The sequence below is a fragment of the Carassius auratus genome, chromosome 20 (assembly GCF_003368295.1).
Source record: "Carassius auratus strain Wakin chromosome 20, ASM336829v1, whole genome shotgun sequence".
Taxonomy (NCBI): domain Eukaryota; kingdom Metazoa; phylum Chordata; class Actinopteri; order Cypriniformes; family Cyprinidae; genus Carassius; species Carassius auratus.
In genome coordinates this window covers 11,378,625-11,391,049 of record NC_039262.1, presented here as the reverse complement: position 1 = coordinate 11,391,049, position 12,425 = coordinate 11,378,625, and the positions used below count along the sequence as shown (strand labels likewise).

General features: G+C 38.6%; 1 protein-coding gene across 3 annotated transcripts in view; it reads left to right on the top strand.

The window, feature by feature from the left end:
• The first annotated feature begins 5,859 nt into the window (after nt 1–5,859).
• Nucleotides 5,860–12,425, top strand: part of LOC113120911 (proline-rich membrane anchor 1) — a 30,620-nt gene continuing 24,054 nt past the window's right edge. For 2 of the 3 annotated variants that reach the window (XR_003294659.1, XM_026291041.1), the window contains exons 1-2: nt 5,860–6,670; nt 7,532–7,682. Coding sequence is in view for 2 of the 3 variants with exons in the window: in XM_026291041.1 (XP_026146826.1) it covers nt 6,578–6,670; nt 7,532–7,682 (244 nt within the window). In the remaining variant the exon portion in view is untranslated. The remainder of the gene's footprint in view (nt 6,671–7,531; nt 7,683–12,425) is intronic. The other variant, XM_026291042.1, reaches the window with a different exon arrangement.

The following is a 12,425-nucleotide window of genomic DNA, read 5'->3' as shown; positions in this document are numbered from 1 at the left end:
CTTCATGAAAAAGGTAAAATAGCAAATATTTGGTGGCTATAAGCCTAATGAAAATTTAGGCTACTACTCTCTCAGAACATCTACAAAGGACAAAAAGAATTCCATATGACAAAAGCACCAGTCTGTATTGTGCATAATTATGCTGCTCACAATGATTAAAACAAATTTAAAAATTTGACATAAATTGCATTCACTTAAAGCTGTTTATATTGTTTAAAATGTTATAGAAAATTCATAGTTTATTTAAAAAAAATTTTTTTTTAAGTCTTTAAAAAAGGCTAAGGTGGTACAGCTGTCCATTTTAAATACTTGAGTAAAAAAAACTAACAAAAAACAACAACTCTGGAAGTTACATGTTGCACAAGAAAGCAAATAATTGTTAACAAAAATATCACAGCAAAGACTTTTCTGTATACATGCTTTGTAGCAATTGACTTTAGGGATTGCATGAGCTTGCAGAGGCTTTTGGTAGCACTGTCTATCCTGTCAGAAAGTGCAATGCGCTCCCTGGGAGCTGAGGGATACCTTGCTGGATTTGCTTCTCTGCTGCTGGCCACTCAGGCTCTTCCACTCAGATCGATTTACCGCTGAAGTACAGGCCTTAAATCACAGCGCCATGGCCGTGCTGACTCCACTTCACTTCACTCCTTGACCTGGGGCTAAAAAAACTCAGCAAGAAACGAACGGCTGTCACAACATCATCTATCACCACTGCTCCCTCCATCTCAGGACACAGTCTACCCTTGCAACCTCCCCAGGACATGTGCAAGGTTGGGCACTGTGCTTCAGCTGCATTATATCCAAATGCTCTCCGCAGATTTCTATAGAGCATTACATCATGGAGAGACCATGCAAGCACAAAGAAATGCTCTGCAACATGTTATTAGAGCTGACATGGAGTAAAGCAGTGGTGTGGAAGTCTTATCTGAAAGACAAGAGTAAGAGGTAGGCTGTCCCTTATGAAACAAAAATATATTGCAGTATATTGTAAAATATCATGTAATATATTAGGCATATATTCTTATATATATTTATTTTTTCCAATATATTGCAATATATTGAAAGCGGCAATCATTTGTATATTTTGCAATATATTATATAATATATGTATCATCAATATATTATTAAATGTATTCAAATATATAAAATATTAGAAAATAAAAAGGGAAAATAATATATTACAATATATCACAATATATTTTAAGAAATATATTGGTAAATATATTTTCCTTTCGTAAGGGGTTATTGTTTGATTCATCTAAAGGCCGCAATCTTTTACACACGTTATTTATCCTTATACATGGATTTTTACATCAAACATTGTGATGAAACAAATGACTGAAGTGTGCAGTGCTTTAATCTATATCACATCATTCACACCTGTAGATCATTTGTTTTAAAGGGTACATAACATACACAGTTTCACCTAATCTCATGTTAATCTTGAGTACCTATAGAGTAGTACTGCATCCTTCGTATCTCCAAAAAGTCTTTAGTTTTATCATATTTATAAAAGAAAAATACAGCTTTCCGATTTCTCTCTGGAAAAAGCCGAGCTCCTGGAGGCGTGCGCGGTCTCGCTCTCCCCTGGTCAATGTGTGAACGGGCATGCTTTTCTGAGAGAAATGCTCATATAAGGAGTTCCACCATCGTCTACATCATTAGATCCATGATCGAAAAAAAAAACAGCCGAAACTTGTACCAACCAGGAAGTAAGATTTTCAGCACAGAAATTCTCTTTCATACATCCAAATTATAATTTTTTTATACTTTGGCCATGTTTAGCATGAGAATCCATCTCTTTAACACTGTGAACAACTCTGAATATATGAATCACCATTGTAGCCCCCTTTTAATTGTTTAGCAGTAAGTAATCAGACAGTGCTGCTTTTACGAAAAGGGTTTGCCGTTATGAATTATGATTCAGGGTGGTTTGTTGATCTTTTGGGTCAGACTGCTTACTCATCATCACAAGCAAACATGTTAGTTTTCAGTCAGGCTGAGTTGAGATCACCTCCTTCAGGCAATCTCGCACAGAGCCTTTTGGTGCAGACTCGAGTGCAAGTAAGCATTCATACATGCCAAACAAACTGAACTACGATGCCAGGTTGTAAAACAAACTCTCCAGCTGAACCAGGTGTGAAAATGCCATAGTGTTCCTAAAGCCTGGCTCTGAAAATGACAATGTAGAATGGATACAATTAAATTAATGTTTTACAGAATAATCGATTATAGGTCAAAACATTCTCAAAACTCAAGTATATGTTGTATTCTCAGCATTACCACAAAGGGTGCTATACTGGGAATGAGCATAATGACTTTATTCACAGTCACTTTTCTTTTCAGGTCAGCTACTGTCAAGATGGAGCAACAGTCAATATTTTTTATTAGATTTTTTATTATCACATATTCAGTTTAAAGTATGCATGAAGTCAAATCTGTGTTCTACTACACTAAAAATTAACAAGGTTTTATTTTAGCAGTTGATTTTAGAGGTTCATGGCAATTCGACGACTGAATTCTAGCATTGGTAGTGTTCTGAATGTTAGAATTGTGCCTAATGAAAGAACATCATCATGTGGCTTATCATTAATAATGTTTTTTAGCACACTTTTGAATTGCTTAATTTTTCATAGTTAGTATTTTTGCATGAGTGACCAATTCTATTTAGAAATGAAGATAATTGCAAATGTACAGCTTTGCAAGATGGTCCTTATTTTAATTACTTTTCAGAAGGTGGATGGAACCCCATTATTTCTTAGAATTAAACAGGAACATTTTCTCGTTGACAGCAGCAAAGGCTTTAACTAATTATATCTATCTAATAATCACTTTCATTGTGAAAGTCATTTTTGGCTTTCAAAAACTCTGATAAAATGATTGGATTATTGATTGAGTGACAAGCAAAATCTAGCTACACTACAATTTGTCTACAAATATGTCAAAACATTCACAGAAATATAAATTAAGATGGCAATGGCCTCTGAGAGACCAAAAGAAAAGTAGCCTTCTTTAGGATTGCTTCCTCAGGGTCAATAAAATAAGAATATATGATATATGAGATTGAAATACTGTATCTTGTGGTGCCTTTTGTCTTCATGCTGTAATGATCCCCAAAATGGGCTAAAGACTGAGTATTTAAAGTTTTAGTTACGATCATTTTAGATTGTGTTATGCTAACATCTTGTTTGAGTACAGCTATAACATTTCTCAAGTATTACATCCCAGATGTCTTTTTGATCTCTTTTTTTATCTCTTTATCTCTTTTTTTTATATCTTTTATAGCAAGACCGTTGACATACTGTTTACCGAGAGCATTCAGGTAGTCTGCAATACTACTTTATTGCCATGAAGCTAAACTTAAGACAGAACTATAGGGTTGTTAAGGTGCAAATTTCCCTCAATCCTTACTGAATCTGCCAAAGAGAATACCCACTGCAGCCAGTTTGATTCACAATTCAATTCCATCTTCGGCAGAAAAAAAGCCCAGAATAGACTAGGGGTTTCTTTAGGTGAGGAAGAATAAATCAAGAATTCAAGTCCGGGAGATAAGGAACACAAATCGAAAAGACGGAGTGGTAGGAAAAGAAGCAGCGTGAGCTCATCTTGATTGAACACGGGCCTAATGGCCTGGACTCAATTGGACGAACAATCAGACAGATCTACCTTAATGTACACAGAGCCATCAATCTCTTTTTTTAACTAGATTACAGCACCCTTCAGGGTGGTCAGCAGGCAGGGGAGAGGACTGCTGCAGACCAAGCAGGACTTCCTGGCATCAATCTGTAGGATCAGCTATTGTCTAAATACAGCCCTCCCTGTTCGGCGACCCCTCTTTCTATTTCTAATCTACTCTGCAGTACGCCATGTCTCAACTAATGAAATGGCATTAACTTGGACTAGAGCCTATCACTAAAACCAAGCACTCACATTGATTCCATATTGACTAAATTTGTCCAGCACTCAGGAGAACCCGTGTATGGTGCCTGCATTTCTAATAGCTTCGCACAGGTTTTCAGATCTTTTATAAAAAAAAAAAAAGTAAACCCAGGGAGGTGTGTTTTAATGTGAAGTATTGACTAAATAATATTTTAAATGAACATAATTACTTTCAGATTGTTAGATAAAGATGTGCTTAAACTGCACTAAATAATCCTAGCGGTGTTTACCAAGGGAATAAATCAAAATATCTACCGGTTCATATTTAAGAGCCAATGAATGATCGCTGTAATTGAACAGAAGCAACACATTGGAGACATGGTGTCTGAGGTGCTGGTAGACTCTGACTCAGTCCATAAAAGAAGACCTATAAATTAAGATTCAATTTATTCTGGGTGGAATTTATTGCTTTGGTGATTTAGTGGAGCAACCTCGTTTAGGATGATCACATCAGAGGGCTTCTCAGTTTAATTAAATCTGAAGTAGGAGGGGGTATTAGTGCAAAAGTGTAAGCTGTCACCATGCACTGGGGTTTGGGAGAGGAAGAGGTGGAAGAAAGAATTAAACTTAAATCATATTTCAGATTACAAAAAAGATCTTGCTGATAATGTGTCTATATATAACCAACATTCGTCATGTCTTTCTGTTTCTATTTAAATCCTTGCTAGGTATATGGATCTTAAGCAGGGTTTATGCCATATTTAATATTTCATGAATGAAAAAGCCTACAGGGTGTAGACACATTATGTTCAATACTGTCCTATACAAAATACTGTACTTTACTGTCTATAATGTACAGCACAGTCCATAAACATATGGTATAAAAGGCTAATAATAATATGTATCCTACATACCTGTAGTAATATGTAATACTATTGTTTATATATATGATTGGCATTCAGGTCCAAATACAGCACGTGGGGAAGTCGTGGCCTAATTGGTTAGAGAGTCGGACGCACAATCGAAAGTTTGTGAGTTCGAGTCTCGGGCTGGCATGAATTGTAGGTGTGGGGTGTGCATGTACAGTGCTCTCTCCACCTTCAATACCATGACTTAGGTGCCCTTGAGCAAGGCACTGAACCCCCAACTGCTCCCCGGGTGCCGCAGCATAAATGGCTGCCCACTGCTCTGGGTGTGTGTTCACAGTGTGTGTGTTATCACTGCTCTGTGTGTGTACACTTTGGATGGGTTAAAAGCAGAGCACGAATTCTGAGTATGGGTTACCATACTTGACTGTATGTCATGTCACTTTTTACTTTCACTTTTACACCATTCCCACTGAGCAATAGTCTTGTTTATCCAGTTGTGCAGAAAAAAATACATAAATGGAAATTCACACATAAAGTTAAACAAACAGAAGTGTTTGAATAGTATGTTGTACTGCCTCCATGATAAACACCAAAACTGAATATGGAATGTAATTAAGCACACAGCTTTAAACTGGACTAAACTGTAGTGTTAGCACTAGTGCACTATGTCTAATAATGCAATAATTAGAAAATACCAATGTTTTTATTCCATCAACCAACAATCATGATTCAGACACAAGCCTAACTGGTCTAGAACTGTTTATAGACTAGCACCTGCACTTCCTGCTCGAGATTTTACTGCACTTTGCTCCAGTACTTTAGCACTTTTACTGCCAGTTACAATTGCTTTTATTTTGGCACTCCATGTCCGATTTCAGAATTAGACTAACTACGCATTTGGATCATTTATTGAAGTCTCTTAATTAAAAATTATTTTCCTGCTGTTAATCAAATCCCATGTGGATTGTAATACATCCACAGGAAACGTCCTTTAATTTACCACGCAAGCTAAAATTAAAATTCTGCCACCTAAACAAAAGCTGTGGATGGCAAACTGCCCCCCTCCCCCTCGGCTCTCTCCCTCACTGCCTCATGTGCTATGTGTCTGTCTACTCTGCAGAGTACATCCAACTCGCCCCGAATACATGCTCACTGTCTGACGACGTGACCTAACCAAACGTAACCCTAAGGGTCCTCGTTAAATACATCGCTTTAACTCAAACCGGGAACGATAGAAAACGTGTGACTACGTCGCTAATGTAAATGGCTAGCACATTAATAATAGTACGATATTTTTGCGCGCGTCTCTCACTGGACGTTTTCACGTCAGGTGGTGCTTTCCAAGTCATGAAGAGGTGAATCCCCCAGTCTACAGTTTTGGGAGCTACTTAAGCACCGGCGTTCAGGCGATTAACCGAGTCAGCGTGGGCTCTCTGTGGCGTTTTGAGTGTCAGTAACTAAACTGACATCTTCTTATCATGCCTGGCCAGAAATGAATCCTGATTCAGCGCTCGGCTCACACAGAATCGCGCGCGGAGAGAACTTTGCTTTGGAACTCCTGTGCGGTGGAAACGGCACGCGCAACGGCAGCGCGCGAAGGATCAACAACTTTCCTCAGAAGCAACGCTAACGTCCTTCCTATGTCGCTTCAAATCCTTCCATGTCACCAGTTATTGTTGCTTTAATTGGACGAGAATGTTTCAGAGACCGTGTCTGCTCAAACTCGAGGAAAACATCGTTGGTAAGCCGTGAGAAGCGGATATTAAATGACTTTTATGCGCCTCAGACTCGCGTCCTCGTCAGGTGGACTGTGAAGAGACAGAAGAGGAATGTTTATCCGAAATTTATCGCCGTTTAGTTTGGGTTTTTTGCCGTTTTTGATAAGTCATTGTTTTCTCTCACTGTTTCTTCCGTTATTTCAGGTGAGTTGGACTGAGCAGTTCAGTCGATTATAATAATTCGGTTCAATAACTGAGCGTCGCGGATGCGCACGTGCATAACGGCCACTGTGTGATTCTCTACTGCGCTGAAATCTATGCATATATCTAGTTATTTAGATGTGTATTTATGTATTAGTATACATATGCACGGTCAAATACAGTTGGCAACAAAATAAAACGTTTTTATATTATTTTGAGTTTAATCAGAATGTTTAGATTTAGATGGCAGTTTCGGAATATTAAAGTTTAATACACAAAGTAAAATATCCATGAATATTTATGTGTTATATTTTGACCTTGCACATCTAGTATTTCTACAATTGTAGTATTTAGAACTAGTCTAGTGTAATAGTATGCACTACGGTTTATTTAAGAGTTCCAGCATCAGCTGAAGTCATAGATACTGAACAGTGTTCAGTTCTGGAGACATTGCTTTTGGTCCTCTACTACTGTCCCCCGTGGCAACAGTGCTCACAAGACTAGGAGAAGTGTTTCCTGGATGGCCTATTAGGGGGTGGCAGTGTCAGGGTTCACCCCTCGTTACTCCCACTCTTCGGGGGTCCGTGGCACTGCGGTGTGGGTGGGTGCTCTCTTTGAGAGACCTCAGCCTCCACACACCCTTCAGTCTCCACTTTAGTGGGAGGGAGCTCCCATTCGCCAACATGCAGAGACAAAATACGAGAGAGTGCTTGTGTTGTTATGATGTTCTCTTCGTTGTAAATTCTAAGCGTTACTGCAAAAAATCTCATTTTACTATTGCAGTTTTTGCTGTGCTACACATGGCATGATGATGATGAAAGAGACAAGAGCTAAATCTCAGTTGTGCTCTGTTATTCTCCCTAGTTTGCGAGAGGGGAGCTCCAGAAATCATGCTCCCGAACCACAGTGGCACCGCTGGAAGCGAGCTGCCAGTTGCCATGCCAGTGTAGGCCCTACCCACCATTACCCCCTCCACCCCCTCCTCCACCACCCCCAAGGCTTCTGGCTCCAACTGGTGAGTAGTCCTACTCTCTAATGTCTCTGCAGTCTCACTTCATTGTTTTCAGTCACATGACTCGCAAAGCGACCCGGAGGGCTGAACATCCATAGAACTGCAGACCAGGCCTGACAATTTTCCATCTGTTTCATGCTACAAATATTTAGACCACCTCTCAAAAGAAGAAAAACAAAGGTATATGAACGAACTGCAAGGTTTAGGCACTTGATAACCATATACATTACCTACCATGGTATTTCAATCACCAAAACAGCAGGATATTCTAAAACGCTTATTAACATGGCTTAAAAGAGAATCAAAATCCTGTTCTCATTTACTCACACTCATGTCATTCAAAACCTGTATGACTGACTTTCTTCTGTTGGAAGAATGTTTGTAATGAAACAGTTTCGGTTATGACTGATTTGGCCATTGTATAAACAAAGCTGCTTTGTTTGGCAGTGTGTGAGGACCTTTTTTGCTCACTTTATTTTGCCTAAGTTTGCTAATGTGACCGCATCTTAAGACAGTGATATTAAAAAGTGATATTCAGTATAATTTTTTGTATAAGTCCTACTATATACATATGGGGCCCAATATGTGAATGCAATGTGCATGTTAAGCATTTTCTTTCTATAATGGTTTTCTATGGGAAAATGCTGAACATGAAACTTTATGTGTTGTTTCATATTCAGGGTCCATCTGCTTGCCTGTATATAGTATGTTTTATTAATAAGGAGTATATTAAGTTTGGTTCTCCAATATCACTGTCTTAAAGCCACATTCAATATTTTCTTTAAATGGTTTTCTATATTAAATTTGGCATGTTGCATTTATATTCTGGGTGCATCTGCTTTACTGTAAATAGTGGGCATCATCAATAACGTATGCTATTTAATATTACCCTCTTAGTACATTAGCAATTAGTACAAACTGGCTGGAAGCGGAAGAAAGCCGTATTTTGCCCTCCAGGTGGGCATTCCCATAAGGCTGTGACGTCACGTGAAAACTATGAATAGCAGTTGGTTCATAACATTGCCAAATGTTGACCTCTGCAAATGTTTTAAATCAAACACAGTTTGTAAGCTCCAAAGCATTTTTTCTGCATCACCTAAGAGAGGTGTTACTGTACCTTTCTGTGCGTAAAATGTAAATCTTGCAATCTAGGATTTCCTCTAACAAGTGTGGTTTTATCTCAGTGTCATGTTGTCAGAATCTGCAGCGCGTTCAATCCCCCAAAATGAATGAATTGGCTGTGGCTGCATGCTTTTCCAGAAAGACAGGCGCGTTCATTTAATCCGATTTTATCGCTGTCGTTTTTTGAGGTAGCTTATAAGCAGTTTAATAGATTGCCCTCCTTGCTGAAACTATTTTCATTTCCTGACACCTCCTGTTTTGAGAAATGGACATGGTCGGAAACTATGTTGCTGTTTGCTATTGACACAAAGCTCAATCCCCTTCATTACAGGAGGTGGAAATTTTAGATTTGTCTTCAGGGATCCCTGTCAGGCGCTGAGGAAAGCCAGATCAATGAGGCCTCGGCATTGAAAGGGTTGTGAAACCAATCTGCCTCTGGAGTTTAGCCTTCTGCTTTAAGCTGAGTAATGTACTCTCACAACAACGGCAAGCTCTTGGGAAAAACATTTGTAAGATTTTATGACAAATACATTAGTATGTGCCTTGCATTAATACCTGCCTCGTGCATACATGCTTGCTACGTCTTCAGATATGAAGCAAACTAAATCAATACATTGCATGAACAGCCTAAGATGCTTTAATACAATTTTTTTATGCTGTGACATGAAATGTTTTGAGGGCGAAATGCAACATAGCTATTAACAATTGCGTGTGCGCTGAGGATTTAACTGTAAAAGGCGGTTTTTGATAAGTAACCAAATGAAGGCTTGCGACAGGCTTTGCCTTTAGGGGCAAAATGGCTTAAACATTAGCTTATTAAAATTATTCATGAGGAAGTAGCATTTAATGAGAACTCCCACACCTGTCATTACTGAAGCAGCGATAAAAGGTTTAAATTGAGGAATGTATTAGTTGCGAATTCAGAGGGACCGACTGCAAAAAGAAGAGCTACCGCCCTAAACCTAATAGTAGGATTAAAACACAAGTTTGACTTTGGCTAAATATCAGGAATATTCTGCTGGATAAACAGATTCATAAAGTACTAATTGACATTCAAACAAACTAAAAAAGACCAGATTCATACCAATAAAGCAATAAGATATTTTTAAACAGCTTTTTTTACACATCCTCTGCTCCAGCTTGTCCAGGCCAATTATTGTCCACAATGGATAATGTCATGCTGTACTGCTTTCTATTGTATTGTCTTTATTATAAACCACATTGGAGCAGACACATAAGTACTGATTGAACCCAGAATATTACCGAAGTGTACACGTTTTATCTCAAGATTAGTCTGAATCTATTTTTAGCAGAACTGCTGAGGATGTAGATGAGGGGAAGTAGATTAGATGGAATTGCTCCTGGGCTCTTGGAAAAGAACACACTCTTTTAAGCCCAAAAAGGGCATGCGTGGCTGGCAGAAACACATGGCTAACTCTGCTAACCTCACAGAGGTGTTTAGAGACACTGGGATTGCTATTGTGACAGATTCTAGTAACCTAAAAGCACTGAGAGCCCATCTTCTCAGGCTTTTCCCTTAAGGTGTGAAGAATTTGATATTATGGTACTAACCGATGTGCCAATCAAAATGTTGTTTGCAGTGGCAGTAGAGGTTGCAAGAAGGAAAGTGGAATTTCCTCTATTTTACCATTACCCTTGTCATGATATAACACACACTTAAAGGTAATATGTATAACATTATTTTAAATTAAATTGAAAATATGTCACTTAGTGTCTGCTATTTAGTGATTATTTGACATAACATGAAAATAATCTTATTTTTGCTTTTCTTGCTTTTGTATCTAAAGACGCTTCAATCATATATCTAGTATATATCTTCAGATTAATGGTTTGTTTTGACTGTTTTTTATAAGTAATAAAGCTACTCTACTCATAAACAATCATATATAGGCCTGCTTCACTGAACTAGTTGTTTTGTGGGACGTGATGTTATTCCTTAATCTAGGCATAAAGTTGCTGCCTAAAAACAACAGGATAATGCGGTGCTTTGAAATGGCAAGTACTTCTCTCCTCTTGTCAGGCGTTCTCCCTCCAGGCCTGTCGGCTTGACTCCCCCTCCTGACCATCAAAGTAAAGGAGAGGAAAAGCAAAGCTAATGTCTCCGTCCAGAGGGCTGTTTTGTCTTGCAAGTGTATCTGCCTGTTTATGCTAATTCAATGCATGTCAACATTAATTAAGTGTTTCAGCGTCTTAGAAAGTAATTAAGTGTAGCCAAATCAAAAACACATTGCGACACAAAACACAAATAAAGCGAAACAAATTTGTCTTTCCGTATCTTCCCATTAGGTGAAACCACGGCAGGTGACGGCACATTTCTGAGATACCAGGCAATGTTTTTGCTTGTACGGTGTGACCAATTGCAGAAAATGTTCCCTCTTATCACACTTCTGAATTATTCAAATATGTGCAAGTAGGATAGCTTGCTATAGGGAAATTGCTGTGTCAGAAGTGTAAAATTGTCCTGCACAGTGAGAAGGCAGTAAGTGGCTCTGCTTCTATAAAGTGCTACATTATATAACAGTGTATATGAAAATAGGATGATTGAGGATGATCGAGGATCTCACAGTTAAAGATCAGCACTAGGGATGTTCATTTTAACCGGTTATTTATTTTCAGTAATTCATCGAAATATTTAAAAATGTTTGCTGCATTTTTAAAATAGGCTATGCTACGCGTATTAGAAATTGTATTTTTTAGATAGAAAAAAACACATCACGTAGCCTATTAATAAGTCGAAATTTATTATTTCATTCTGAAATAGGCCTAATGCAGACACAAAGGGCCCTATTTTAACGATCTGAAACGCAAGTGTCAAAGCGCGAAGCGCAAGTAACTTTGTGGGCGGGTCTCGGCGCTGTTGCTATTTTCCCGGCGGGATAAATGGCTCTTGCGCCCGGCGCAAATCTAAAATGGGTTGGTCTGAAGTAGCTTCATTATTCATAGGTGTGGTTTGGGCGTAACGTGAAATAAACCAATCAGAGCGTCATCCAACATTCCCTTTAAAAGCAGGTGCGCAAGTCCCATTATGGATTGCTATTATTATGGCGTATTTACCAGGCGCACGCCAGGAGCGGTTCACAGCCGAGGAGACTGATGTTCTTGTAAGAGCAGTGAAAGACAGAGAAGTTGTGTTGTATGGGGATGGGAGAAACCCACCCAAAATTGCGTCGGTTAAACAGGCGTGGGAGGAAATAGCCACAATTGTTTCATCGATTTTTTTCCTGGTTCTTGACGGACAAACATATTTGTCAGATGTCCTTACATAGCCTATATGTCTTGCCACTATTGGGCAAACAGGTCTGATCCTTAATTACTACAATTAGCCTGAATAATTTGTAAGCTAGATTTATGCCTATTTTTTCACATCTTCGTGGCACACCACAATGATTTCCGTCATCTCATGTGTTAATATTTTTTTTTAGTGTAACAGTTTATGATTTGCAAAAATAAATGTTGCATCTGTGTAGATTACATGAGCAAAGTGTATGCGCGTTGTGCACGCTATACATTATGGTCAAGCATGCGCCCTTAAAATAGCATAATGAACAACGCGCAACGCGCCACTGACTTTAGACTAGGTTTTTTCTGGTCAGTGGCGCAATT